Source organism: Neovison vison, chromosome 6, assembly GCF_020171115.1.
Source record: "Neovison vison isolate M4711 chromosome 6, ASM_NN_V1, whole genome shotgun sequence".
In the NCBI taxonomy this organism is placed as follows: Eukaryota; Metazoa; Chordata; class Mammalia; order Carnivora; family Mustelidae; genus Neogale; species Neogale vison.
This window is the reverse complement of record NC_058096.1, coordinates 220,019,198-220,047,119: the sequence shown is the minus strand read 5'-3', so window position 1 is coordinate 220,047,119 and position 27,922 is coordinate 220,019,198. Positions and strand designations below refer to the sequence as shown.

The following is a 27,922-nucleotide window of genomic DNA, read 5'->3' as shown; positions in this document are numbered from 1 at the left end:
GGGTCGTCGTCCCTCATTTTGTGACATTAGGGGCTGATGACAATCCGTGTCTAGATCACTAAATATTCCAATAAAGGCTGCAAAGTGGTGCTATGTCAATCCTACTCTTAAAGCAAGAGGAGGGTTTTGGGGTTTGCTTCTTACTTATAAGGTGGGAGCCAGGCCGTTTGTACACAGGTAGGGATGATGCAGGCGAGAGGGGGAACAGATGATGCTTGGCTTCAAACCTTGACCCCAACCTCTACCTTGACATCATGGCCTTGATGTCACTCCCCTGGACCCCGTGCCCCTGACCCCTTCTTCTCAGCGGACTTTTCCCTCAATCTAAAGCTCTGGCCGACCCCACATCCCGGGCCTTAGCCCAAATCCTCCTACAGCCCCTGACGTCACGCCCCAGGCGCCTTCCGTCGTTGAGCCTGCCACCTGCCGCCACCATCTACGGCGCCCACTGCGCCCACAGCGCGGGCGAGGAGGCGGGTTCTCTGGGGAGCCAATAGCTTGAGAGGGCGAGCAGAGCAGCAGCCAGTAGCCTTGGCCAGGGGGGCGGGGCTATGGGGAAGGCCAATCATTGGAGGGACTCCGTGCGGTCACAGCCAATGGCTCCGGGGCGGGGGCGTAGCCCTGACTCGGACAGCTTTCACGACCCGGCCCCAGGGTTATGGCCGGGAGTGGGCGGCTGGCGCTGGGGACGCTGCAGGTACCCGGCTGGGTGCGAGGATCGAGCCCAGCCGTACTGAGCCGCCTTCGGGACGCGGCCGTGGTGCGTCCGGGTTTCCTAAGCGCGGCCGAGGAGGAGACGCTGAGCCGTGAGCTGGAGCCCGAGCTGCGCCGCCGCCGCTACGAATACGATCACTGGGACGCGGTGAGGCCGGCGGTGCTGGGGGCGGGGTCTGCGATGGCGCGCGGGGCGGGGCTACGGTGGGGCGGGGCTACGGTGGGGGCGGGGCCTGCGGCGTTAGAGGTCGGCACGGGAGTGGAGCGCTGGGTTGTAGGCGGGTACGCTTGGGGCCGGGGTCTTGATGCTCAGGGCCTCTGCGGGCGGAGATGAAGGCTTGGTCATAGCTGGATCCCTGACCTGGAACTCGGGGGTGTGTGGGGGACAGGGGCAAGGTTAGGAGCCGAAACAGGTGTGGAGCGAGAAGAGGGAGGTTCATTGGTTGGGGGCGGAGACAGAAGACTTGAGTGGAGTCGAGTTGTAGGCGGAGACAAACAAAATTGAACATTTCTGTGGGACCAGCACTGCTGACAAGCTCTGGGACTCAATTGGAACCTGAAGGCAGGTACAGAGGAGTGAGGCCAGGCCTAGTAGGACAGGGGTTGGGGTTCGAGACCCAGGATCTTCGGGTAGGTAGGATCCAGGTGGTAAGTTGAGGGTGGTGTCAAGGGTCATGCTGGGAAAGCCAGTTCTTTGCACTCTGCCCTCCCCCCCCCCGTGCCTCAGTTTCCCTGTTCCCTCTGCGAGCTTCCTGGCTTGACGGAAGCTCTCTGTGCAGGCCATCCACGGTTTCCGAGAGACAGAAAAGTCACGCTGGTCCGAGGCAAGCCGGGCCATCCTACAGCGCGTGCAAGCAGCCGCCTTTAGCCCTGGCCAGACCCTGCTGTCCCCAGTGCATGTGCTGGACCTGGAACCTCGGGGCTACATCAAGCCGCACGTGGACAGCATCAAGGTGGGCAGAGGCCAGAGCCTTGGATGGGGATGGGCCAGTGGGGTTGATTGGCCAGAGGTTGATTGGCCGGAGGTTGATTGGCCGCCATGCCCGCTCTTCCAGTTCTGTGGAGCCACCATCGCTGGTCTGTCCCTACTATCTCCCAGCGTCATGCGGCTGGTGCACACCCAGGAGCCAGGGGAGTGGCTGGAACTCTTGCTGGAGCCAGGCTCACTCTACGTCCTTAGGTACTGCCCAGCCGAGGGGTCCCCATTCCCCCCAGTAACTTCTTAGATGTCCCCCTAGCATGTTTCTCTTTTTCAGCCCTCCCAGCAGACACGAGCATTCCCCTGTGGCAGGCAGGCCACCTGGGGCAGGGCCGCCCTCACCCCACCCAGCCACAGCCTATTTTCTCTTGCAGGGGCTCAGCCCGTTATGACTTCTCCCATGAGATTCTTCGGGATGAAGAGTCCTTTTTTGGGGCGCGTCGGGTTCCCCGGGGCCGACGCATCTCTGTGATCTGCCGCTCCCTCCCTGAAGGGATGGGACCAGAGGAGCCGGGGCAGCCGCCCCCAGCCTGCTGAACCCCTGGCTCTTTCCCCAGCTTCTCAGAGACACCGTGTTGGTGAATAAAGTTGGAGTGTGGACAGACTGGCCTGCCTTGCACTGGCTGTTCGCAGGGGCTGAGCGGGGCCAGGGAAGCCCAGGAACCCCCCTCCCCCCTGCCCTCCCCACTCTGGGAGCCGAGGTGGCCGGGGCAAGGCGCACCTGGGCTGAACACAATCATGCACTGAACACAGTCATGCGGAGGCAGTTCCTTTATTATGCTCCTTGCCCGACCCACCTCCCCTCTGGTCTCCAATAAATAAGTCAGCAGAGCTCCTCCAGGAGCCTAGAGGGGCCCCAGGCCAGGCATCCTTAGGCACCACAGCTGCAGGCGGCTGCCGAGAGCTGGGGCAGCCACTGCCAGCGGTGATGGTCGTCAAGAAAGGCCACATCAGTGTAGCGGGTGGGCCGGCAGCAGGGCCCACCGTGGGCTCGGCCCTGGCCCCGCAGGTGGGCCAGCGTCAGGCCATGCTGGGTGCGCGCATCACGGGGGCAGCTGCCTGCACAGTAGCGGAAGACGACCGTCTCCTCCGACACGTAGCCCAGACCCAGCTCGGCCACGGGTAGGGACAGGCTCCACAGCTGGCACGGGGTGGCCAGGGCTCGGCGCGGGCGGGCCCCTGCGGGGGACAGAGGGGCAGCTGACAGCTAGTGGGGTCTGGGCGGGAGGGAGTCGGGAGTCACACGGGGTCCAGGGGGTCCTTACCCAGCTGCAGCCTTGGGGTCCCTTGGAGCTCTTCCTCTGCTACTGGAGCCCCCCAAGCACCAGGGCCCCCAGTGAGGCCCAGCCGCAGGGACAGGATCAGCAGAGAGCAGAGCAGGACGCGTCCTGTGCCCATGGTGACAGGTGGGTCTTGATGGTGGGGAGGCCTCACTCCCTCAATTTATCCCACTGCCAGGGCAGGGCCGAGGTGGGGGTGGGGGGTGGAATCACCTCTTCGTTGCCGCTGCTGTAACCACAGGATGACCCCCATGTCCCGCAGCACACACTGTCCTGTGTCTTCCGACTGGTTCCTCTGCCCCACTCGCTGTGCCTCCAAGAGTTAAGGTTTACCCCCTCCCCGCCTCATCCAGACATTCCGCAGACCCGTTTCCAACACCCCCTTCACCCCTGATTTACGAGTGTTGCGGCAGCCAGAGCCGAACTCAGGGCGGGCCACGGGGTCCCCTGCCCCACCTGCTTCTGGAAAGAAGTTGGAGGGGCCACTGAGAGCCCACCAGTGGGACCCCATCCCCACTCAGGGTGCCCAGGGTCTGGAGTCCCCACACTGTGCACCAGGTAGAGCGGGATTGGGGCAGGGGGGGGGACAGGTCAGCAGGTAGCCGAGCTGTCACCTGGAGGATTAAGGCTTCAGGCTCCTGTCTCCGGGCCTGCCCCAGCCGGCGTCAAAACAGGAAAAGGGAGAGGCTGGGGTACAGCCAAGAACCGGAACATGAGGCTAGGAAGCTCACTGTGCAGGGGCTCCTGTCTCTAGAAGGCCCACCTGAGGCCCCAGGGACCTCAGCCCCCTCCCAGCATTAGGGCGGGAGGGGTGGTTACACCTGCAGGTTCTGAGAGGCAGCAGAAATTTCCAGTGACTTCCATGCCCCTGTGACCTCAGGGAAAGGAGGCCCTCCCTCGCCTGTGAAAGGGGGCTAACCCGGGTCCTTCCCATACAAGGCTCTGAGGACAGGTGGCACGTTTAGCGTGGGACACTGGCCTGAGGGAGGAGCTTGGGAGGGCAAGCCTGCAGGCCTGCTTTGAGGCCTCGGAAGTACGAAGAACCTGGGTAGTGCTTGAAAAGCTGCTCCATCTCATGGAGGTCAGACAGGGGGGGAGCCCAGGTAGGAGCCTGTAGCCCTGGGGGGGGTGGGGGACAGCAGAAACCAGCATGTTTACCCATGGCTGGGGGCACGCATGCGATGCAGGTCCCCACCCCAGGCTGCCGGGGAGGGGTACAAACCCACAGTGGGGGAGCCTTCGCTCGGGAAACGGCCAGCCCCTCCCCTCCTCCCCAGAAAACACCAGCTCAGGAATTCGTCCTGCACTGGTGAGCAGAGAAACATGGGTTCGGGAACCGCTGTGGGCTTTTCATGTGAGAAGAGCTGGGGACGGACCCCAACTCCCTCCGTGTCTTGCTGGTGTGGTTACTGTGGCACCTGCTGAGACCACCTTCAGACAACTGTCACTTGTCCAAAGTCACATTGGAAGCCACATCCTGCCGCACACAAGGCCCTTGCTCCTAGCCACCAGGGCCTTGGCCCTCCGTTGCATGGCAGGGAGGCCCGGGGTCAAATCGTCAGGCCAGGGCAACCCTGCCGCCCCCAAAAAGACTTGGCGGAAGGATGGGGAGGGAAGCTGGACGGACCTGGGACATTCCTAGGAATTAGCCTGTCATCTCTGGCATCCCTGCTCGGCGGCCAAGGGCCTGTGGAACTGGGTGGGGAAGTTTTCCACCTAGCATCCAGCCTCGAGCAAGACGGAAGCCCCACATCCTCCCCCACTCCGCCCCCAGCCGGATCACACAGAACGGATTCAGGAGCGCCAGAGCCAAATTCCATTTCCAGCACTGAAACTGTCCATAGACTCAAAAAACCTTCCCACGGCAGAACACTGGCAATGTGAGATAAAACAGAAATATAACGGAGTCATTAGAAATACGGGGAGCCCTAGAAACATCGCTGGAAAGCTGAAAAATAGGGCCCAGGGTCCAACAGCGACAACAAAAGGGCTTGGGATTTCAGGGCAGCTTTGGGAGAGAAACCCCTGGCTGAGAACCACCTAACACGGGCTCAGCCCAGGGCTCCTGGGCCACCGCGGTGGGAGGTGGGAGCGTAGGCAAAAGCATCGGCGGATTTGCCCGCAAAGCTGACTGCCTAGCAGCCCCCCCAAAGCCCCGAGGCGGCCTCAGGTCCCCATTCGAAGTTCTACAGCATAACAGTCAATCGTGAGGAGGCGTCAGGTAAGGAATCAGGCGTCTGGCAGAGACCAGAACAAGACAGATGCTTGAAACAAAAACGTGAGAGAAGGGATCGAAGGCCTTAGAGGCGAGGTGATCTGAAAAGGAAGCCAAGAGCTGGAGAAGCACTTCGTGGGTGAAAGGGGATAAGCTACAACCAAAAATAGGACCAGAGAAGCCAGAGCCAGAGAGCCAACACCCCCCACCCCTGCAGGCAAAAGGCTTAGGACTGAGAGTAGGCTCAGAGGTGCGGCGGAAGGTTCCAGAAGGAGGGGCCCGCGCTGGGTGAGGCGGCGCCCAGGAAACCCCCAGGGTGACGTGAACCGAAGAGGCGGGGCTCTGGGATTCGGGGCGCAGGGGAGGGACGAGGCGAGCACCCAGGAAGTTCTGGAGCCGAGCTCGTTTATTGGGCGGCGCCGGGCCGTCACTCCTTGAGGGAGAAGTGCATCTTGTCGCTGATCATCTTGCGCTCGGGGTTGAGGCGCTTGAGGATCTGGGCGAGCACGTTCACCGTCTGCTCGCTGCTTAGCCCCGTCTTCTTCGTCTGGAACTTCTTCAGCAGGTCCTTGGTGGTCATGGGCTTGCGCGTCAGGTAGCGGCGCACGGCGTCCTCGGTCACCTGCACGTCCCTGAAGAGCGGGGCACAGGGAGGGTGGCCGTCAACAGGAGGCTCCCCCGCGCCCGGCCTGGCCCCGGCTGCCCTCGCGCCAACTCACCCGCTGCTGGGGGTCGACTTCCCGGACTGGGGCTGAGGGGTCGACTTCCCCGACAGGCTCTGGGGTCCCGGCTCCAGCCGCAAACGCTTGGCCACCGGCGTGTCGTTCGTCCGCTTGCCTGGGGGAGTGGGGGCGGGTCTGAGTCCTGTGCTCCCGGGGGAAGGGCATGGGGGGCCCAGGGTCCCCTGTGCAGGGGGCGGGGAGGGGGTATGGACAGGCCTGTGGCCGGACTCTGGGCTCCGCCCTGGAGGCAGAACAAAGGACCGCGGGGGGCGTCGCAGCGAGGGGCAGTGGCCGCTCACCCTGCTCCAGCTTGCTGGCCGCGGCCCGCAGGGTTGACGACGTGCTGCCGCCCTCCGTGCTGGGTGTGCCCGGCCGGCTGTCGCCCCGCGAGCTGCCTCCCGACGGCCTCCGCTCCCTCTTGGGGGGCGTCTTCTTCTTCTGCGGAGACGGGGTTGGGGCCGTGAGTCTAGGCACAGGGCGGCCGCCTGCCCACTCCGGCCCCGGGCTGGGCCTTACCGCCATGAAGAGGGCCGACGACGCCTCGCTGTCGATGTCGCTCTCCTCCGAGCTGTCCGACTCGTCGCTGCTGTCTGCTGGGGCCAGAGGCGGGACGTTGGTGTCGCGGAGCCCGCCCGCCCCAGCTCCACCTCGGACGGGGGGCTCTGGGAGTTGGGGGGCCGGCTGCCCCGGGGAAGCGGGTCGGGGACTGACCTTTCCTGCGCTTCTTCTCCTGAGGCGTGGGCGCCTTCTTCTCCTCCTCCTCCTCCTTGTCCTCCTCCGGCGGCTTCTCCTCCTCACTCTCCTCGCTGCTCTCGCTCTGCTCGTCCACGCCCTTGGGGCCCTCCTCCTGCTGCGTGACCTTGGGCTTGCCCTCCAGCTCATCCTGGGAGCTGCTGCAAGACAGCGGGCAGGCACGGGGTGAGGGAACGAGCGCACCAGGCCCGGCCCAGGCCTCCCGCCTGCTGCCCGCCTCACCTGGAGCCGTCGGACATGTAGTCCACCTCCTGGCCCTCGAAGTCCCCGTCGTCGCTGTCTTCGAACGCCTCATCGTCGGACCCCTTCTTCTTCTTCTTCTTCTTGCCCCCCTTGGCGGGGGGTGCCTTCTTCTTGGCCTTGGAGGCTCGGCCACCTGGGGAAGCAGAGCGGGGCTCAGGCGGGCCCTCATCCCGTTCAGCATATCCAAGGACGTCTGGACACCTCGGGGGCCTCGCTAACCAGGCAGAGACACCCCCAAGGACGCACCTCTCCTGCGCAACCCGACCGGTCCAAGTCTCCACCCCTAACTCCTTTTGTCGGACTCTCACACTCACGCCCATCATCTCCTTCCCTCCAGCCGCCAGGACCGGAGACTGGGGACCGACAACCAGAAACCTTCCCTGTAGCCCAGGGCCTGCCAGAATTACTTAAGTGGCAGATCTGAAGCTGTTCACCTCCGACCCCTGCATTGCCCATCCCGTGGAAACCCCGATGAGGGCCACTGCTAAGACCATGCTGTCGTCACTCCTTTCTACCTCCTACCAACTCCGGGGCTTCCCCGGTGGCCTGCGTACCCTGCTGTGTCGTGTTCTCATTCCCAGCGGGCTGTGAGTGACCAAACTTTCCTACAGCGGCATTAACCCAAGTCATCACTCAGACGCCTTGACAAAGTACGACCCAGCCCCCCGGGGGGCGCCAGCGGCCTCACCTTCCTCGCCACTGGCCTCGCTGTCGTCAGACGACATCTCCAGGTCATCCTCCAGGTCGTGGATGCGCAGCTCACTGGCTTTCTTGCGGCTGCGCTTCTCCTTCTCCTCGTCTTCCTCGTCCTGGTCCTGATCCTTGAGCCGCCGCTGCTGCATGATGCTGAAGTGGTTCAGGACTTTGTTTCTCCTGGGGGCGGGGGGGGTGCAGTGGGGGTTACAAGGGACCTGGCTCCACAAACCGGGCCTTCCCCCTGCAATCTCCACCAGCCACTCCCCCAAAGGGGGAACCACGGACAGGAGTTAGGTGATCTGAGGATGGGGACCCCAGACAATGCGATCCTGAAATCCCCTGGGGAAGAGCTGGCCTTCCTTCGATTCCCCCTCTGCCCCGCGTCCCTCAGGCAGAAGGTCTCAGCGCGGTGTTGGTATCCAGCATCTCTCTTGAGCTCTGGGCCTTTCTCAGGCAACAGAACTGGGTGACAACAACATATTCATGTCCGTGTGTTTTTATGGTAGTTGATGGGTGCCTTTGTTTTTATGAGACGCGACACCGGTGTTTCCATTTAGCATGGTGATAAAAAGTTTTAAAAAATATGACTGCGGCTACGGAGAGCCTTAGGATTGTATCAAATAGCATGAGGTTCGTCAGTAGCGGGGAAAGGGGTGAGGTTCTGTCTCGCAAGAACGTGAGCAGATTTAACACTACCGAGTGGCACACTTACAAATGGGTAAGATAAATTTTATGTCTTTTTTAATCATTAAAAGTATTTTTAATTAAAAAAAGGAAGGAAACACTGACATATATTAGAATATCCATGAACCTTAAAGACATCGTGCTCCATGAAATACGCTAGTCACAAAAGGACAAATACTACGTGATCAGTGAGGTCCCTAGAAAGGTCGAACTCAGAAATGAAAAGTGGAACGGTGACAGCCAGGGGCTGGGGGAGGGGGACAAAGAGGTTCTGTTTAATGGGGGCAGAATCTCAGGATGGGAAGATGAGAAAGTTCTGGAGAGGGAACAGCAGTGGTGGCTGAACAACAGTAGGAATGTATTTAATGCTGCTGAACGGGATACTTAGAAATGGTTAAACGGTCAATTTTACATCACATAGATCTTACGTGTCATTGATCCAGCCGGCGCCCTCCTGCCTGGTGGAAGCCAAGCGGGCCAGAGAGACCCTCCCCTGTGCTGCCAATTCCTGCTCCAGGGCTCAGATCAGCTACCCCTTCCCCAGCCCTCTCAGGGCCGTGTGTGTCTGATGCTCTGGATCTGCCTCCCTCACTGCACTGGGAGCTCCCTGCCAAGGGCCTGGTGGAGTCCGGCTTGGTGACCACTGAGTACGCAGCTCCCAGCTAGAGAGAAAGCCACCGTGACACAGCCCATTTCCAAGGGTTTCCGCTCCCTTCTGGGGAGCTGGGAGCTCCCGTCTGGGCCCTGCCTCCCTCCTGCCGGGCTCACTCACCTCTCCCACTCCTCCTCGGCCTCTTCGGCAGTGAGCGTGCGGTGCCGGGCCAGCGGCGTGAAGTTGTACCAGTTGTGCACCGGGAAGGCCTCGAAGGCCCCGTCGGGGCACTGGGTGAAGATGTAGTAGGACGTGTTCTCTGTCACACCTCCCTTCTTTATGCCCTTGAACCTGCAGAGAGTCATGGTCACGCTGTGGACCAGGCCCCTGCCTGCCTATGCCCCCGACCTAACCCATCTCCAGAACCATCTGGGTTCTCGAAGCAAAATCCAGAGGCGCCTGGAGGACTCCGCTGGTTAAGTGTCTGACTTCGGCTCAGGTCATGATCTCGGAATCCTGGGATCAAGCCCTACATCTGGCTCTGCACTCAGTGGGGAGTCTGCTTGTCTCTCTCCCTCTCCCTCTGCCCCTCCCCACCCTTGTTCTGTCAAATAAATAAATAAAATCTTTAAAAAAAAATTCAATGCCAGGAGACCCTGGGCTGGCCCTTCAACTGTGTGAGTCTCCATTTACAGGTATGGTCTGTGGGCCATTCCGGGCTTTTGTGCGTGCTGTTCCTCCTGGAGCACCCCCCCACCCACCTGGCCTCCCAACTGTCACAACCCCCACCCTCACCCCCACCCCTCCGGGCAGCCCCCTGCTGTGTGCAATCAGCCCGGTTCTCAGGCTTCCCACACCCCAGTCTCTAGGGCTCCTGCATGAGCACCAGTTTGGTTCACCTTCAGAAATAAAACCCCACAAGAGCCATGGGTGTTGACAGAGGACGCCCAATGGAGTCGGCACACTCGGGGGACAACGGGAGGCACCCACTGCCACCAACACTTACTTTCTGCCCGATTTGCCATTGACGCGGAGCAGCCAGGGCTGGTCCTCGGGCCGGAACTCCTTGAGGACGATGCCGTACTTCTTCCTCCTCGCCTCCTCGCGAAGCTTGCGGTTGAACTCGCTGCCCGCGCCGGACTCGGGCATCTCTTCCTCCTGGTAAATCTTCTTGTTACTCAGGTCTCGCTCCAGCCGGGCCTGGGACAACAGGGCAGGGTGGCCAGGAAACAGCCACTTTCAGCGGGATGCCCGCCTTTGCTTGAGCTCTGCACCCCCTCCCCAGAACACCTTTGATCCCCCCTTCTCCCAGGCTGAGCTGCCGGCATTCAGAGCTAACCTCCAGCTGAGCAAAACAGAAAAAGGGCTGGGATACTGGCCTGTATGTCTGTGTGTCCAGACACTGTGTGTCTGGGAGAAGGCATGTGGTTAAGCCTTGTACTAGGTTTATTTTGCAGCTTTTAAAAGTTTGGAACTATTTTTTTTTTTTTTAAGATTTTATTTATTTGAGAGAGAGACAGTGAGAGAGAGCATGAGCGAGGAGGTCAGAGGGAGAAGCAGACTCCCCACGCAGCTGGGAGCCTGATGCGGGCGGACCTGAGCCGAAGGCAGTCCACCAACCAACTGAGCCACCCAGGCGTCCCAGTTTGGAACTATTTCTATATCAACAGTTTAAAAATAAATAAATAAACGGATCATTTTGGTGAGAAAACAAAAGCAAAGAAAACAACCTGCTTGGAACTGGCCCACTTCTCTCTCTGCATTGAGACGTCATTGAAGGCTGTTTTCCAAATTTGGATCTCCAGGCAATTCAGCAGCAGGTAAGAAATTCTGAGACGTGCACGCTGCTTCCCCAGACAGTGGGGGTGAGAGGCCCCACACGAGCCCTTTACGAGCCCTTTACAAGCCCTTTACGGCCCCACTGTCTGCAGCAGCAGGAGACTGGAAGGGAGGCTGCGCACATCAGCGGGGGCAGGGTTAACGCAGCCACCTCCAGACACCACCTCCAGACACCGGAGGACCAAACAACCAAAAAGAGGAGGGAATGTGGCCACGCCCAGCCATTTACCTATCGTCACCCTGGCCAACAACGCAGCATAACCATCAGCTGGGCCTTCCAGAAAAAGCCTGCTGGCCCCTGACCTAAAGGACAAGAATGAGAATGGCGGGCATTCTCAGCAGCCCACACCACGAGCTGGGGGCCGATGGAACAAAACCTTGGAAATGTGAGGGAAAAGGGCTACCAAGCTAGCATTGGATCCCCGGTCAAGCTACCCAGGCTGTGGCCCCCCCACGGTTGGGAGGGACCAGTGTCCTTCCTGCACCTTTCCAGGGAGCCAGCCCAGGGTGTGCTTCAATGCTAAGGCGGGGGGGGGTAAACAGGCCTGATTCCCTGAAGGTGGTCACCCCAAAGGGCAGGGCCCCTGCCTGGATAGTTCACCTCTAGCCCAGGGGGTGGTCTCCCTGGGGACAGCTTCGACAAAGAATGCATCTGGCGGGGGTAGGTTTCTGCCCAGGAGTTGCCCTGGGTGGGGAGTGGCTATTGGGGGAGGGGATGTTGTGAGCACTTAGACACCTGTACCTGCCTCCTCCCTTGGGGGATTAGTGACAACCCAGGAGATTCGTTCTTCCCCAGGGAATGTAATCCCCTCCTAAGATTCTGAGGGTTCCCATGACGATCAGGGAACAGGGTATGTGCAATGTCCTAGTGGCTGGGAGGTCACGTTATCTCAAGAGGTCATCAGTACTCAGGTGCTGCACCTCAAGGTGATGGGTAATGGGGGGCACGGTCCCTCCAAAGGGACACATGACTGAGGGGTAGGCTCCTCTGGGTTCTCAGGGGTCAGGGGGAGAGGGGCCCTCCTATTTAATGAAGGACGGAAGGTGGTATGTTCCCAAAATATTTACCAAGTTATTCCTCTTAGGGGTGAGTGTTGGGGGCTGGGTACCCCCAATGGGAGAGTTATTTCTCGTGGATGACCAGTGGTAAAGGAGGTCCCCCCACTAAGTGATCAGGGATTTGGAAACACTGCATCCTCTCTGGATAATTCAGGTGGGACCAGAGGTCGGGGGAGCGCGTTAGTCCGTATATGAATGGTGTGCAGGTGGAGAGGCTGGGAGGCAGGCACCCTACAAGGGGAGGGGTGCCCTGAGCAAGCATCCACCTACCCAAGGTCTGATGGTCTCATCTGCTCAACTAGAGGAAGTGACCTTTAAAAACAGTCAAAAGAGAGACCTGTGTTGGAAAACAAGATCGGGCGGTTAGGAGCCGCCCAACTGAGAGAAGGCCAGAAGCTGCCCCCCTTAGACTCAGGGCCAACTCCTCTGCTGGGCCAGTCCAGGCTCCATGGCTTTAAATGCCGCCCCAAATGCCCAGATGCTCCCTTCCAGCCTTCCAGCTCAACTGCTTACTTCCCTCCCATCTCCTCTGGATGTCTAATACAGGACGTTGGGCCCACAGTTCCCAAATACTCCATCCATATGGCCCCGTCATCCCTCAACATCCAGCCATTAACAAATCCTGTGGGCGCTACTTCGCAACACCCTAGAATCCACCCACTTCTCATACCCCTGTTTGCTCCAGGCGCAATGGTCACTCCCTGGGACCCCAGCCAATGCCTTCACCCTAAGCACACTCTCTGCCCTTGATCCCACAGCCTGTCTCCCAACAGCGCCCGGATCACCCTATACCTGCTCTATTTAAAACCCTTTAATGAAAATAAATAAATAAATAAAACCCTTTAATGGCTTCACCTAGAGACTGAATGTCTGCATTCCACCGCAAAATGTATACGTTGAAACCAAACCCCCAGCGTGATGGCACTGGGAGGTGGGGTCTTGCGGGGGGGGGGGGGGCGGCTAAGTCACGAGGGCTCCACCCTCGTGAATGAGATGAATGCCCTCATGAGAGGCCCCAAAAAGCTCCCACACCCCTTCTGCCACATGAGCACACAGTGAAAAGACAGCCATCCATAAACCAGGGGGCAGGCCCTCACCAGGCCAAAAATCTGCTGGCGCCTTGATCTTGGACTTCCCAGCCTTCAGAACTGTGATAAATAAACGTGTGTTTATAAGCCGTCCAGTGTGTGGTATTCTGCTACAGCAGCACCACCAGAGAGTGGCAGCTTCTAGAAACCATCTGCGGGACGCAGCCCCTTCCGTTGCCCAGATAACTCAGGGCTATGCCTGTCGGTGGACATGGCTTCTCAATGTTCTCCTTTCACAAGGCCTCCGGTGGGGCCTGCCAAATATTCCTCCCAGGGATACCCAGCAGCTCAGCCTGGGCCTTAGTACCTCATTTGATCTCCACTCAGGAACGTGGAGGAAACCAAGCCTTAGTTACTACTGGAAGTAAATGTCTACTGCAACCACCAAGGGCAAGGTCAGGCTCTCGCTCACGACAGGGACTTACCTGGTTCCAGGTAGCAAAGTTGACTTTATCAGCTGCGTTGAAGGCCATGATGTTGTATTTTTTAGTTGTGTTTCTGGAACGGACAAGAAGAGGCACTGCTCAGTCCATCGTTCATTTAACAAACCCTCCCTGGCTCAGCAAACCTATGGACCCACAAAAGCCCTCAGGGGCTCCCCATCTGTCAGGGAACAGATCCAAACTCTCCCCACTGGGTGCTGAAGAAGAGCAGAAGGAGACACAGAGATCTGGGGGCACCCAAGATGTGGGAGTAATGGGGAACTGTGCCCTGGGGATGGGGGAGGGCAGGCAGGGAATGCTTCCTGGAGGAAAATCCTGGAACTGGGTTTTAGAGGACCAAGAAGAGTCACCGCTGGGGAAAAGGCATTCCTGCCCGACGGAATGCCAGGCCGGGAGGCTGCATCCTCCTGTCTATTACTGTACTTATTCATTCATTCCTTCTGTTCAAAACACAGGATGCCCCCAGAGGGGCCTCAGCTCAAGCCCAGCCCCGTCCCCACCAGTTAGGAGGGGGAATCACAGCAGGTGCCAGGCAGGCCTCGAAGCTCAGGAAGGTGTTGATCCCTTCTCCGGGGAAGCGGGGAGGGCTCAGGGACTTACTTAGGAACTCGAACGACATACTCGGTGACGTTCTGGGTGCTGGGGCCCTGCAGGGAGAGCAGGAAGGACGGTGAGTAAGGGGTCTGCAGAGGCCGCCGCCGGGACCCCCGCACTCCGCCGCATACTCACGAGGGCCGCCATAGGTGACGATCGGTGGTTCGGGTCCGTCCGCGCTCCTCAGTCCCGGGCAAGCCGCCCTCGCGGTGTTGGGTCTCTGGCCGCGACGGAGGACCCCAAGCCCGAGGGGCCGCCGATCCCGGGAGCAGCTCCCCAGCAGCAGCGCTCTGTCTGCCGGCGGTCTCCGGGACCTCTCCCGCCGCGTCTGCGCCTGCGCCTAACCTGGACGCGAAACTCTGGCCGCGTCGCGATGGCAACCTCCTCCGCCTCAGGTTTCCCTGTCTCTCTTTCCTGAGAGAAGACCTCACGCCGAACCCGAACTACAACACACCCTCTCTGCGACTCGCGTGGGGTCTCCCTCTTCTATATAGCGCGGTTACTTTAATCAGCCTTGTGGCCACGCCTCCCTTGACGTCACACCCGGAACCGCGGGGCATCCTGGGAGGGGAGGGAGAACCTGGCCTTCCTCGCGAGCTCCCGGGCGCCTGGCGCATGCGCCACTCCACTCCGGAAGTGAGTCCGAGGAGGGCGCGTCGCCATAGCGACCGAGGCCTCTTCTGCAGCTCGCGGCTGCCGCTCCACCTGAGCCTCTTTGGGTTTATTTCCTCCTTCTGCCCCGGGGAGACTTCACCACCTCGCCAAATGATCGGGCCCTTGTGACGTTGAGCCGAGCTAGCAGGAGTCAGGGCTGGGTGGGCATGGGGCGCGACCCCCCACGAGCCGCTGGGGGGATGGGTCTGTGGACGTCCAAGCTGCCCCGGAAGGGCAGGGCCCTGAGACCCCAGGAGAAGGGTAACGTCGCGGGGGTGGCTGGCTCACCGGGGGAAGGAAGGAGGCTGTGAGGGGCATGAGGGAGGTGCAGGTGCCGCACACCCCGAGTCCAGTGTGCACACGTCCCCCTCCCCCCCACCACCCGTCACAGGAACACAACTGCACATGCGCAAGGATCAGCCGTGCTTCGATCCACTCGGGCGCCGGCTGTGCGGGGTTCTGGGCACAACGCGGTCAATGTGTCCGACGAGCACCCCGGCCTCCTGGAGGTGACGGTGTAGTGAAGGATACAGTCTCAGAAAACGGCATCTACGGGCAGGAGGGAACAGGGCTGTCACAGGGAAAGAGGAACCGGCTCTAAGAGCTGGAGGAAGAGGGGAGGTTTAAGCTGGGCCCTGTGGGGTTGCCTAGGGATTCACTAAACAGAGGGGGAGGGAAGCAAGGCACCCAACATTGCATTATAAAGGGCTGCACTCCATGGTCATGCCTGGTAGCTGTGGACGTTCATTTACTCATCACCCACGCCTGCACATCAGGAACTGTGCCCCGTAGTAGAGGCATGAGGGCCAGCAAGACAGAAATCCTCCTTGCCCTCCTGGAGTACAGAGACTGGCAGGGAAGACAGACAAGAACAAGTGAACAGGCAGAATCATTGGCTGTGGAAGACGTGGGGCTCTGGGTTGGAATGATGGGGCGGGAGGCTCTTAGAGAAAGCATGATGGCTGGGCTGTGACCTGAAGGCCGTGGAGGGGGGAATTACCAGGCAAGGGGGAGCAGCAAGAGAGGGTTGAGTTTGACAAGTTCAAGGGACAGAAGGGGCCACTGGGACTGGACCAAAGTGGAGGAAGAGGAGGGTGGTGTGGGATGGTCTGAGCGAGCCCGCGCCCGCTCTAAGCCTGTTTCTTTAACTGGGAAGTGGGCTGGTAGAGTCATTGAGATTCTTCAAGGAGATCCTGTGTGCAGAGGGCCTGGCCTGCTCGGGTTCGTATGTGCTTCACAGTGACCCACAGCAGCACTGACGGCATGCCATGTCTAGATATACCACTGGGGGCTATGGACCCTCAGATGCCATCCTGGGGCAAAAGCGGGTATGTCAGGATTCCCAAGTCCAGTGTCACTCACCCAGGGACACACATTAGGTGGTGGACCCAGTCACATAGGTGCATGCTGGCCCCTGCAGGTGCCAAACCCTCTCCCCACCTCTTCCCCGCGCCCCCCCCCAGACATCCTCAAGTCCCCCCTGATCATCTTCATGATGGGCGGCCCGGCTTGTGGCAAAGGGACACAGTGCAAGAACATGGCAACCAAATATGGCCTCTGCCATGTGGGGCTGGGCCAGCTGCTGCGGCAGGAGGCCCAACGCAGTACCCGGTGGGGCCGGAAGATCCATGACCTCATGCTGCAGGGGCTCCTGGTGCCTACGGTGAGAGCTCACAGGCTTCAGGGGGCAGAGGGAAGAAGAAGGGGCACATAAGAAGGAGTTTCCCTGGAAGCCGTGTAGAAGCAGATAGGCCCAGAAGGCCATGGCTCCTGGCCTGGCCACTGCCTTAGTGCCCTGGGTCTCCATGTCCTCAGCTGTAAAAAGGGGAGGCCAGCTGGACCCACAGCAGGAGTCTGTAGCCAGAGTTGGCTGACGTCATTCCTATCAAGCTCGTAGCAAAGTGCCCAACACTTTACAAGCACTGGGGAAAGTTTGCTCGTACTTATTCCTCTCGTGACCTTGGGCATCTGTATCACCGGCCCCTTCTGTACCTGTTTCCTCACCTGTAAAATGAAGGTCACCCCTGTCCCCACCTGTAAGATGGTAGCAATAAGTAAACGAAACCTCGCAAGGTTGGCACACGGTAGCCATTTGCCCAGTAGACGGGCTCCATGCGTCAAAGTGGCCCCAGGGCACCAGGGAGGACCCGGAATCACAGGCCCTGGACAGGGCAGGTACCTGAAGTCCAGACCAGGGAAGAGAACTTGACAATGTGGCTGTGTAGGTGAGGGAAACTGGGGCACTGAATCCGCCACCTCTTTCCTTCCCAGGGCATCATCCTAGACATGATCAGCAACGCCATGTTATCTCGCCCGGAGAGCCGGGGCTTCCTCATCAATGGCTTCCCGCGGGAGCTGAGGCAGGCCAAGGAGTTCGAGCGCATTGTGAGTGACCCCGGGCTGTGTGAGTGTGTGGTGAGGTGTGAAACTACGCCTCCCTCCCGACCTGGGATGGAGTCCAGGCGGGGTGGGCCTCAGGAAGGGAGGAGATGGCGAGGGGGTAAGGACGTTTTAGATGGTCAAGGGACAGCTGGGAGATTGCTGGAAGCTTCTAGAACCTGGGTGGATAGCTGGTGAGCTGGCCGGGACAAAGTCATATTAATACTTTTTTTTTTTTAAAGATTTTATTTATTTATTTGACAGACAGAGATCACAAGTAGGCAGAGAGGCAGGCAGAGGGAGAAGCAAGCTCCCCACCGAGCAGAGAGCCCGATGCGGGACTCGATCCCAGGACCCTGGGATCATGATCTGAGCCGAAGGCAGAGGCTTTAACCCTCTGAGCGACCCAGGCGCCCCAAAGTTAATATCTTCCTGCACATAAATGATTTGCCTGCGGAGTGGCACGTGGGTTTAGCCTCATGTCTGGGCCATGAGGATGAAGCGTGGTTAAATAATTCATCTGTATATGTAACCACCTGTCTCCAGGTAGCGTGAGAACAGGCTGGGTCCTTAGGTGTTCAGGAGACAGACTCAGTCCCTGCTGTTAGGATGCCAACAGACGGGCAGTGACCAGTGCGTGACTGGCTGAACAAAACAGAGACGTTTCTGGCAGCGGTAAACACAGTGAAAAGCGAGAGACGGAATAACATCCTGGAGGGCCACAGGGGGCTGTTTGGGTTGGCCTCCTCGAAGCGAGGACATGGGACAGCCGAGCTGTGCCAGCAGGAGGCAGCGGGCGCTGGCGAGCCAGCCTACCTCTCTCCAGGCTCCCCCGGCACGCCCGCGGTCTGACTTGAGGATAAGGCCCCTCCACACACCTCAGCAGCCACACATGCCAACAGGAGTGTCTGGAAACGGCTGAGCAGGGACGAGAGAAACTGTGGCAGGTTGTCAGCCTCCAGGCTTTTCTGGAACTTGCTGGATTGGGTCGAAATCCTTTCAAAGATGTCTCCTGGGGCTGGAAGAGGTGGGGCCCTGCCCTTTGGCCGCACCTGCTTGGGAGCAATTCGAAATGACTTGCAGGGCAAATATTGGGCTCCTTCTCCTGGTCTGGGCACTCTGAGGGCAAAGGCCAGGCTTGTGAGTCTCTCTGTCCCCGTCAGCCCTGGGCCAGCACCCGGCCCCTGGTAGGCTCCGGCCCTCCAGGCCAGCTCAGCGGATGCCACAAGGCCTGGGGACAGAAGCTGCGCACTCCTGACCCTCGGGCCCCACATGGCCCCCTGATGGGTTCGGTTTGCACTCTACAGGTTTTCAAGACTTTTTTCCTGAAGTAGTGGCCAACCTTCGAGACTCGGGAGATGCTGTCTCAGAACTCCTGCTTCCCTTGAAAATCTCCCCACTTGGCAGGCATAGGCCCTGCGCGTCCCCATGGCAACAGCAGTGTGAACGCATCCTGAGCTTTGTCCTGGGCCCCGCACTATTCTTGACACTACGCGGAGGAGCTCTGATCTTTTGGAACATTCCAGAAAAACGTCTCTTGCACCATTAGCCTCCTGCTTTTTTACAGAGGGATCGGGGGACTTGTGCAGGGTCGTGCGATTCAGGTGGTGGGCGCAGGCCTTCCTCGGGCCCCGGCAGCTGGTTCTGAGGCCTAGAATTTTCACCACGTCAGCGCGGGACCCCTCTGTGCTTCGTGTTGGGCTCCCCCTTCCTCCGGTGGAGGGTCACCTCTCTGTCACGGAGGCCGAGCGCCGCCTGCCACGTAGGATTCTGCTTGTGCTGTGCTTTTGTGCTAAGAGGAACAGAACATGTACTTTCCTCTTGTGCCCATGTGGCTGCCAGATGTGAAAAAAAAAAAAAAAGGCAATATATCGGGGTCTGTGTTAGGAGAGTGCATTTTCTTTGTGGGGAATTTTCTAGATCTCTGAGAGCTGCCCTGCCCCTTTAGCCTTTGAGGACCCTGTGGGCCCCTGCCGTAGGTCTGAGCCAGGTGTCCCCGGAGGCACCCAGCTCGGCCCTTCGTGCCCCCACCCCGCTGGGCTGCAGCTCTGTTTTAGGGCGGTCTCTGATGCTGATGTGGGTTTGGAGCCCGTGAGACTGGCCCTCAGGTCCCTCTCGGTCACTTTCTCCACCTCTGACTCAGCCTCCCAAGCCTCAGGGTCCTCAATGGTGAATGTGGACAGACGTGCTACCGGCGTCTCCCCACATGGGGGACACGGGGAAGGCTGATTCCTGAGACAGCTTCTGGTCTGTTTCCAAGATTGCTTCGGTCCCCGGTGCACCTGTCTGAGAGCACCGCTAAAGGGGGCCGAGGTCCCAGGGTGGGTGGCCTATGTCGAATAAGCATGCGGGGACTCCCCACCGAGAGCACTCTGCTCAAGCTGGGGCGAGGGGGACCAGATAACCCCCTGCAGCTCCAAGGTGTATCGTCAAGGTTGGATGTGCTTGGAGCATCCGTGGCCAGTCGCCCTGAAACGCCCAGACACGGGAGGTCTGTTTCTCTGGGTCCGTGTTTCTCCCCAAAGTGCCACCTGCAGGAAGACTCCCCTGTTCACAGAGGATTTTTAAGTAATTGTGTATTTGTTAAAACTTTTTGTTAATCAGAGCCTCGCGGGAAATTGCCCTGCGCCCTTCACCCCGTTCCCTACAGGGGGTGACATCCTACTCCGTGGCCGTCCGGAACGGTCACCAGGCTGTCAGGGTCGCTGTGTAATTGATGTTAGTTCTCTCGGAGCTAGTGAAGCTCTCTTTTTCCATTTACCGAAGTGTCTCTCATTGCTCCCCTCCCCGCCTGGCAAAACGTAGAAAAAAGGAATTGGGTGAAGTCCGTGTCTTAAGGAACAGCGCTGACCATGACGTAGACACTTGTCTGTGGACGTTGACCCCACGAGGCCTCGTGCTCAGAAGCACCCAAGAGAAATGAAGGCGCCCACGTCCTGTTCACCGTCCTCGCCAGGAAGGGGAGGGGCTGATGCACGTGTGTGCGCGAGGGCTTCCAATTTTTGGTGTCTCTCTGGTGCCAGGTTTCAATCACGCACACAATGGGAACGATCTAAGGGATCGCCCTGTCCCCAATCAAACCACCATCCAGGGTTGGCCACGCTGGCTTCATCTGCGTGAAAACGCCCTGTCATCGGTGCTGGGGGCTCAGTGGGTTCAGCATCTGCCTTCGGCTCAGGTCAAGATCCCAGGGTCCTGGGCTCCCGCCTCAGCAGGGAGCCTGCTTTTCTCCCTCCCTTTGCCCTTCCCTCCTGCTCTCTCTCTCTCTCAAATAAATAAATAAAATCTGAAAAAACAAACAAACAAACAAACAAAAAACAATGCACACATTAGGGCGCCTGGGTGGCTTAGTGGGTTAGGCCTCTGCCTTCGGCTCAGGTCATGATCCCAGGGTCCTGGGATCGAGCCCCGAATCGGGCTCTCTGCTCAGCAAGGAGCTGCTTCCTCCTCTCTCTCTCTGCCTGCCTCTATGCCTACTTGTGATCTCTGTCTGTCAAATAAATAAATAAAATCTTGAAAAAAGAAAAAAAAACCGCACACAAAAGAAGTCTTGTTGCGGTTGCCGACTGTGCGTTTAAAGCAGCTTCCAGGTCCCGTTCTGGGGTCTCCCTCCCCCAGACACTCCCGACACGGTTAACAATCTTGCCTCGAGACCGTCCGGTGTCCAGGCCACCTCTCAGTTTCCCCAGTGCCTGAAGAACGTCTCTTTGGCTTCCCTCCGGTTAGATTTGCAAGGAAAACGAGGAAACTAGGAAAACGAGGAAAACGAGCCACGCCTCGCTCGTTGTCTCCTAACCCAAGCCAGGTGGTCAGCCCCACTCGCTTCCCTCCTGCCTTTGACTCACCGGAGGGCCTGGGTCGCGCTCAGACTTGTCCAGGGGCTTCCTGCCTCGGGGAGTTCCTGAGCTCGTCTCTCCATCCTTCGCTGGCGCTGCATTGGCAACGTTAACTGCCGACCCGCTCAGATTCAGGTTCAATACGTTGTGCGTGTATGTGTGTGTGTGTTAACCCATGAATATTTCAGTATACATTTTCCAAACACTTCCCCTTATCCCACGTTAGTATCTGTCCCGTCCTCAAATGATATTCAGATTTGCGTGAACATCTTCAAAATCTTTGTCTTCTGACGTCTGGCTCTAATGAGGACGGAGATAAGGCCAGCACGGCCGCAGGTCACTAGGGTCTGGCGCTCCCGGTCACCCGCGGGCGCTCCTCCCATCCCCGCTGCTACTGTTTTCCTTGCCGTCGTGTTTACGAGCGTCTTCGGGTCTCTTTATCTCGCGCAGCCTGGATTTCGCTGATTGGGAAGGGTTGTGGACCCCGTTCCTCTCTCCGCTAGATTTCCTATAAATCGATAGGATGTTCGATAAATCAATGCTCCCACATGGATTAACGGGCATTCTTCCCTAAAGAAGAAATCTCTGTCCTCATCGAGGGCTGTCGGATGCTCCGGAAACATGGTTTCTACCAGACGGGTGGGAGAGAAGCTTAATCCCTTCCTCCACGAAGGCCGCTTTTCAGATGAAGGCGTTGGTGTTCTGGTTCCTTCCAACCACGGCCACGACGTTGGTCATTTTTGCCTTCCTTTGTTTTGTTCTCTTTCATCACTCGGAACTCACGGGTCTTTGTTGCTGCCGTCGAGCGGGCTGTCACATCATCGGTGGCCGGGGGCACTCGTTCTCGCTGACCCACGTGTCCTCTGACACAGCCACCTTCCCCTCTCATCCCCACTCCTGCCCTCTCGATTTCTGGCCGACTTCCCACCCCCACCTTTCACACTTCCTGCTGAATCCCAGACCTGGCTGTGCCTCAAAGGAGCCCTCTTTCACAGTGGCGCCCAGTCTGGGGGCCGGGGTGCCCATTGCCACTGAGTTGTCATCGTTTCCAGGCCTTTCCAGGGGACAGAGTTGGAAAGCACAAACTTGTGGAAGTAGAAAAAAAAATAACAAGTTCATACTGATGTTTCTAGTTCACACCATGACCGTGCCTTCTTCTTTTTCCCTAAAACCACGAACGCGGTCATTTGCATTAGTCCATCATTTGTAGGATAGTTTCCAAGGAATATACCCATATTAACTACTAAGAACAAAACGACCAAAGGAAGTTTAAGATTTCCCGGCAGCTCCGATTTTCCTTATACTATTCCTCCTTGTGGACGTACACTAAAAACACCGCGCTGCCCCAAATAATCATTTTCTCTGCATAGTTATGATGACGATAACACCCAGTTGGGTACATTTGTTTCGGTTTCGTTTGGGATATTTAGGGATTGCTTTGTTAAATTTAACTGTTAAATTTGCATATTACTTAATGATTCCAAAGTCAGCGCCACATAAAAAGGTGTGCGGGAGAGAGCTTGTTTCCAGCCTTCCTGTCTGTCCCCAACCCCCCAGAGGCAGTCATTTTCATTAGTTTTGGGTTTGTCCTTCTGGTGTTTTATTGTGCAAATATAAAGGGTGTGTGTGTGTGTGTGTGTGTGTGTGTGTGTGAAAGAGAGATCCTCCTCACACAAGAACTAGCATTCTGTATATACTTGTCTTCATTTTTTTTTTAACTTTACAGTATATCCTGCAGGGGCACCTGGGTGGCTCAGTGGGTTAAGCCTCTGCCTTTGGCTCAGGTCATGATCCCAGGGTCCTGGGATCGAGCCCCACATCGGGCTCTCTGCTCAGCGGGGAGCCTGCTTCCCCCACACCTGCCTGCTGCTCTCCTAATTGTGATCTCTCTCTCTCTCCGTCAAATAAATAAATAAAATAAAATAAAAAAATTAACAGTGTATCCTACAGCTCTCCTGTTGGCATCAAAGACTTCCCAGTTCCCTTTCTGGTCCATGGTGTGGCACTGCCATCGTTTAACTAGCTGTTCCCCTAGAGACATAAACTGTCGAACAACATATTATTGGTAGACCATAAGCTGTTGGCAGTCTTGTGTCACTACAAGTAATGCCACACAAAGTGACCTGTGCGTGGCATGTTGTATTTTTTAATATCTTTATGATAGGTCCTTTGGAGTGGGTGTGTCAGATGAAAGAGAAACGTGTGGGTCATCCTGCTAGCTCCCACCACGGTCTTTGTTTTGCATTGCCACCAACACACCCACACCAGCAGAGGATGCTGCCACACTTCTGAATGTTTGTCACCCTGCTTGGGTATGAAATGGTGTTTTGGGGTTGTTTGAAATGGGCCTTTCTTTTACTATGGGTGAGGTCGAACATCTTCCCCAAAGCTTAAGGGCCATTTTTATTTCTTCTGTGCGCTCTTTATATTTAGCTTTATTTTTTTTTTTCCTTAAAGATTGTTGGTCTCTTCTTGATTTCTAGGAACTCTTTACATATTAGGGCTATTAGCACTTTGCAGTATGGTTTGCAAAACTTTCCCCCACTGCTTTGTCAGTTATTTTTTGACTTTGCTTTATGGTGTCTTTTTATCATGCAAAAGTTTTAGTTTTTAATCAAATTTATCATATTTTGTTATTTCTTCTAACTTTTAAGATCACCCCTCCCCAAATGCTAGGCTTATAAGGGACTCTACTCATGGTTTATTTAGTACTTGTATGGCCTCCTTTCTTACATTGATATCTCTGATCCATTTGGGACATATCCTAGTTTTTGGAATGAGCTAAGAGTTCAATTTAACCTTTTTCCAATCAGGATCCAGTTGTTTCAGAATCATCCAGTTGAAAGGTTGTCCTTTCCCCCATTTATTTGGGATACCACCCACACCATGTAACAACTTTCCATATTCACTTGGGTCAATTTCTGGATGATACTCTGTTCTGGGGTCTGTTTGTCCCCCTGTGCCCTGCTGTTTTAGTTATGGCAAATTTATTAGGCTTTAATATCTGTTAGGGTTCAATATTGCCTCTCCCACCCCTACCAGCCACTGGTTTTCTTTGCCTAGGTTCTCCTGGACATCCCCGCTTGTTTTTGTATACAAATGTTAGAATCAACCAATTCAACTAAAAAATATGTTATCATGTTGAATTACAAGCTGATTTAGGAACTCTTATCTTTATGATGTGGTCTTCCTCTCCAGGCACATTTATATCTTTCTTTTGTTCAAGTCTCCTTTGAGTTATTCAGGGGTCACCTTATCCAAGTTTTCCTTAAAGATCGTCCTTAAGACTTTGCCTGTTTTTGGAAAAGTTTTGCCTGAGCTTTTTACTTTTCATTTTGTTGCTGTTCTCAACGGGGCCTTCTTTTCTAACTGGTGGTTTCTGTATACATGTAGGCTGCTCACCTCTGTCAGTTAATGCGATATCCTTTTATTTTTAGCAAATATTTTATCAAATTCTCTGAAGTCCATACAGGTTTATCTATTGATTTTCTTGTGTTTTCCAGAAATGTAATCACATTACCTGCAAACACATATAGTTCTACCTCCCTTCTTTCAAACCCAGGTTTCTCAAAGTGATTTCTTTGATCTCATTGCTTTAGCTGATCTTCTCATACCCTACTAAGTCATAGGAGCAGGAGTGGGCAAATTTGTCTTGTTTCCAACTTCAACGGGAAAGCAAATTTCCATTAAGATGCTGGTGAAGATATTTATCAATTCCTAACCTCTTTTTAAAAAGAAAATTTTTAAAGATTTATTCATTTATTCATTTGACAGACAGAGAATACAAGTAGGCAGAAAGGCAGGCAGAGAGAGAGGAGGAAGCAGGCTCCCTGCTGAGCAGAGAGCCTGACGCAGGGCTCGATCCCAGGACCCTGGGATCATGACCTGAGCTGAAGGCAGAGGCTTAACCCACTGCGCCACCCAAGTGTCCCAATTCCTAACCTCTTTGAAAATCGAGAATGCATGCTCGATTTTGTTAATTGCCCTTTCTGTGTTTATGAGGATGATCATATGCCTTTTCCCTCAGAGGTTAATACAACAAATTGTATCGAACCATCCTTGCTTTCCTGGAATGAATCCCACTTGGCTATAATTTTTTTTTTTTTTAAAATGCATCACTGAAGTCTATCTTAGAAGGAAGTTCTGGAGGAACTCGTAGGAGGTAGAGCTCACAGTGGACAGCCACGGAGATCTAGAAAGGTCTCCCTGAGAATAGTCAGGGAGGGCAGAGCAGTGGGATGGGTAGTTGTGAGTTGGGGACTTTTGTATCTTACCCAGTGGAAGTATCTGGACTGCTTAAATCCATCTTAGAAGGAATTTTTCAATCCACATATCCATCAGCCTAGAACTAAGTTAGGGTACATCCATACAGTAGAATACCGTAACAACCAGGACCTCCTCCTAGCCGGTATGGAACCATCTCCAGTTATACTGAGTGAAGTCAAAGACAAATCAGTATCTTCACCACTTGTATAAAAAAGTAGAAAAAAGACATCAGAGCCCATTTGCCTTTATGGTATATGCCTAAATTAGGGGCGCCGGGGTGGCTCAGTCGATTAAGTTGGCTGCCTTCAACTCGGGTCGTGATCTCAGGGTTCTGGGCTTGAGCCCGGCGTTGGGCTCCCTGCTCAGTGGAGTCGGCTTCTCCCTCTCCCTCTGCCTGCCACTCTGCCTAGTGGTGCTCTCTGTCAAATAAATAAAGCCAGTCTTAAAATAAAATAAAATAAATAAAACAAAACAAAATAAAATAGGAGGTAACTCCAGGAAGGAGTTGCTTCCAGGGAGGGTGAAACGGGGTGGCGGGGATGGTGAGGGTGTCTTCACTCTTCCCTGTGTTATTTCTGAGCTCTGCCAAGGTCCTCTTATCTCAAAAAAATAAACATGTATGGGGCACCTGGGTGGCTCAGTGGGTTAAGCCTCTGCCTTAGGCTCAGGTCACATTCTCAGGGTCCTGGGATCGAGCCCCGCATCAGGCTCTCTGCTCGGTGGGGAGCCTGCTTCTCCCTCTCTGCCTGCCTCTCTGCCTACTTGTGATCTCTGTCTGTCAAATAAATAAAATCTTTAAAAACAAAAACCATGTAAACAGCAACTCGGAGGTAAAGAACCAGATGAACCCGTGGGGGGCCGCACAATTCTGGACTCCTGATTTCAGGGTAGGGGTTCAGGGAGCCACTGCATCTAGCCTCTTTCTCACCCAGTCCCCTTTGCGGGTGCCCAGGTGGGCCGGGCCCCAGACGTCGTCATCGTGCTGGACTGCTCCATGGAAACAATGGTCCGGAGAGCGCTGCGCCGGGGCCGCCTAGAGCACCGGGCGGACGACTGTGAGCCGGCCATCCGCCAGCGCCTGGAGACGTACTACACGCTGTGTGAGCCGGTCTTGACCTTCTATCAGCAGAAGAACCTGCTCTGTAATGTAGGTCCTCCCTGCTTGCCACTCACTTCCCTGCGAGCCAACTCCGCAGGGGACCAAGACAGGGGGTCATGCCATGGGCCACAGCCTGGACCTCTCTGGGCCGGTTTCCCCACTGCGTACACTGGGAAGTTTGGGAAATTCCACTTCTTCCATCGGGCAGTCGGGGCACAGGCCGTATGGGCGCAGCTAGGACGTTTAAGGTCTGAACAGAATGACTGTCTCCAAAGCTGCAACATTAACTACATTTTAGAATGTATCCACACAACGTAAGCTTAGGACAACCGGTTAACCACAGCCAAGTCCAACTGTATACCTTGCCCAGGGGGAAAGCAGGGCTCTCTTAATTCTTCTAGTGACCCATCTATCAAGACATTAAACTTTGCTGATGTCCCCATTTCCCGCTGAAGGCAGGAGTGTGAAAGGAGGGTGTCCTGTGGAACTAGCTTTGGCCATTGAAGTTGGGATGGGAGGGTGAGGGCCCCGGCCGCGGCAGCAATTTCCCACGCCCTCCGGCCTCCCACCCTGCTCCCGAGGACCAGTCCCTCTGGCCGGCTGTCAGTGACGCGTCACACCATGCTGCGACCTTCCTGACCCATTTACCTGTTCCCTTACTCGCGTGGTCCAGGAACCGCAGCTCCCGGTTTTTTGCTGGCACTTTAATAGAGACCTGCTGACCTGCTTCCCCAGAACTGACCCTTTGCCCCCCCCTCCCCCCCCCAGATCTTGGCCGAAGAAGCTCCAGAGAACATTTTTGCCAAGTGCTGCTCGGTCGTTGAAAGCCTGCAGTGAGGGAGGGGCTGGGGGCTCTGCCTTCTTCCCCATCCCAGAACCCACACAGGGCTCCGGAAGGGTGCAGCGCCACTAAGGTACAGTATTTGGCGACGGCAGGCCGGGCTGTAACGTACGCTCGCCTCCCACAAGACCCCTGACCGACAGCCCGTTCCTGGGCCATGGCACCCACAGGGGTGGGCTACGAGTGGTCGTGGGGTCCTGCCTGGTGCTGCCCTTCATGCCCGTGGGCCCAGGCTTCTGAAGGCGACAACCGATCTGTGTTAGTGTTCACCGACGAGCCCAAAAGGAACATTCCAACTAGATACTAGGCCTCAAGATGACTGGCCCTGAGCCAGACAGCTCAGAAGGCCCCTCAGTTCACTCTCCCGTCTCCTGTCCTCACCCTTCGGAAGCCAGAGCCTCCCACCAAGCATCGGAACTGGTGCTAAGGGGCCTGGTTTCCACCTTGGGGCCCGGGGACAGACTAGGCCCCAGCTAGGTGCGAATCAAGGCCAGCATGGCTCCCAGGAGGCGTGCACAGCCCCAGGGGGGCTGCGGGGACAGGCTGCATCCATGGAAACACCTGTCCCCAGAGATTCTCCTGGGTGTCCTGCTCCCCAAGCTCCCAGAGGGGAGAATGGAATGAGAAGGCTCCACTGGGGCTCAACCTGCTAGTCCCCTCTCTGCCAGGCAACACCAGAAGAGCAGTCTTTGGGGGGTGCCCAGACCCCACTCTTACTGGCCAACCCGTTCCTCTTCAACTTGTTTCCTCTACAAACACAACTGCGGCCAGCACGCAGTTTTTAGACAAAAAGCACTTTATTTAACAAAAAAAAAAAAAAAGGGGGGGGGGTCAGGGGAGTTAGGAAAGCACGATGCGCCTGCAGAAAGAAAACTATTTTTTCTTATAATTCTTTTTCTTAAAAAAAAAAAAAAAAAAAAAAAAAAGGAAAGAAAATACACAACAC

The 27,922-nt window shown here is 56.4% G+C and overlaps 4 protein-coding genes across 5 annotated transcripts; 2 read left to right on the top strand and 2 right to left on the bottom strand.

Moving 5' to 3' along the window:
- Positions 1–635: 635 nt before the first annotated feature.
- On the top strand, positions 636–2,298 carry ALKBH7 (alkB homolog 7). The gene is made up of 4 exons (XM_044255441.1): positions 636–862; positions 1,494–1,667; positions 1,770–1,894; positions 2,068–2,298. The coding sequence occupies exons 1-4, from the start codon at positions 659–661 to the stop codon at positions 2,228–2,230; spliced, it is 666 nt and encodes a 221-aa protein (XP_044111376.1). The 5' UTR covers positions 636–658; the 3' UTR covers positions 2,231–2,298.
- A 266-nt stretch (positions 2,299–2,564) lies between these two features.
- On the bottom strand, positions 2,565–3,529 carry PSPN (persephin). The gene is made up of 2 exons (XM_044255440.1): positions 2,959–3,529; positions 2,565–2,872 (listed from the first exon to the last, which is right to left on the bottom strand). The coding sequence occupies exons 1-2, from the start codon at positions 3,089–3,091 to the stop codon at positions 2,565–2,567; spliced, it is 441 nt and encodes a 146-aa protein (XP_044111375.1). The 5' UTR covers positions 3,092–3,529.
- A 1,246-nt stretch (positions 3,530–4,775) lies between these two features.
- On the bottom strand, positions 4,776–14,431 carry GTF2F1 (general transcription factor IIF subunit 1). 2 transcript variants are annotated; one of them, XM_044254429.1, is made up of 12 exons: positions 14,037–14,431; positions 13,908–13,954; positions 13,290–13,362; positions 9,885–10,078; positions 9,059–9,229; positions 7,595–7,779; positions 6,886–7,039; positions 6,622–6,803; positions 6,427–6,503; positions 6,210–6,348; positions 5,908–6,025; positions 4,776–5,820 (listed from the first exon to the last, which is right to left on the bottom strand). In XM_044254429.1, the coding sequence occupies exons 1-12, from the start codon at positions 14,046–14,048 to the stop codon at positions 5,616–5,618; spliced, it is 1,557 nt and encodes a 518-aa protein (XP_044110364.1). In that variant the 5' UTR covers positions 14,049–14,431; the 3' UTR covers positions 4,776–5,615. The 2 variants fall into 2 exon arrangements, with proteins under 2 accessions (XP_044110364.1, XP_044110365.1); XM_044254430.1 differs by having other exon boundaries at positions 6,427–6,500.
- A 450-nt stretch (positions 14,432–14,881) lies between these two features.
- On the top strand, positions 14,882–27,085 carry LOC122909825 (adenylate kinase isoenzyme 1). The gene is made up of 4 exons (XM_044254432.1): positions 14,882–16,218; positions 16,827–16,940; positions 25,989–26,183; positions 26,904–27,085. Exons 1-4 carry the CDS (start codon positions 15,886–15,888, stop codon positions 26,970–26,972), a joined length of 711 nt encoding a protein of 236 aa, XP_044110367.1. The 5' UTR covers positions 14,882–15,885; the 3' UTR covers positions 26,973–27,085.
- Positions 27,086–27,922: the final 837 nt, after the last annotated feature.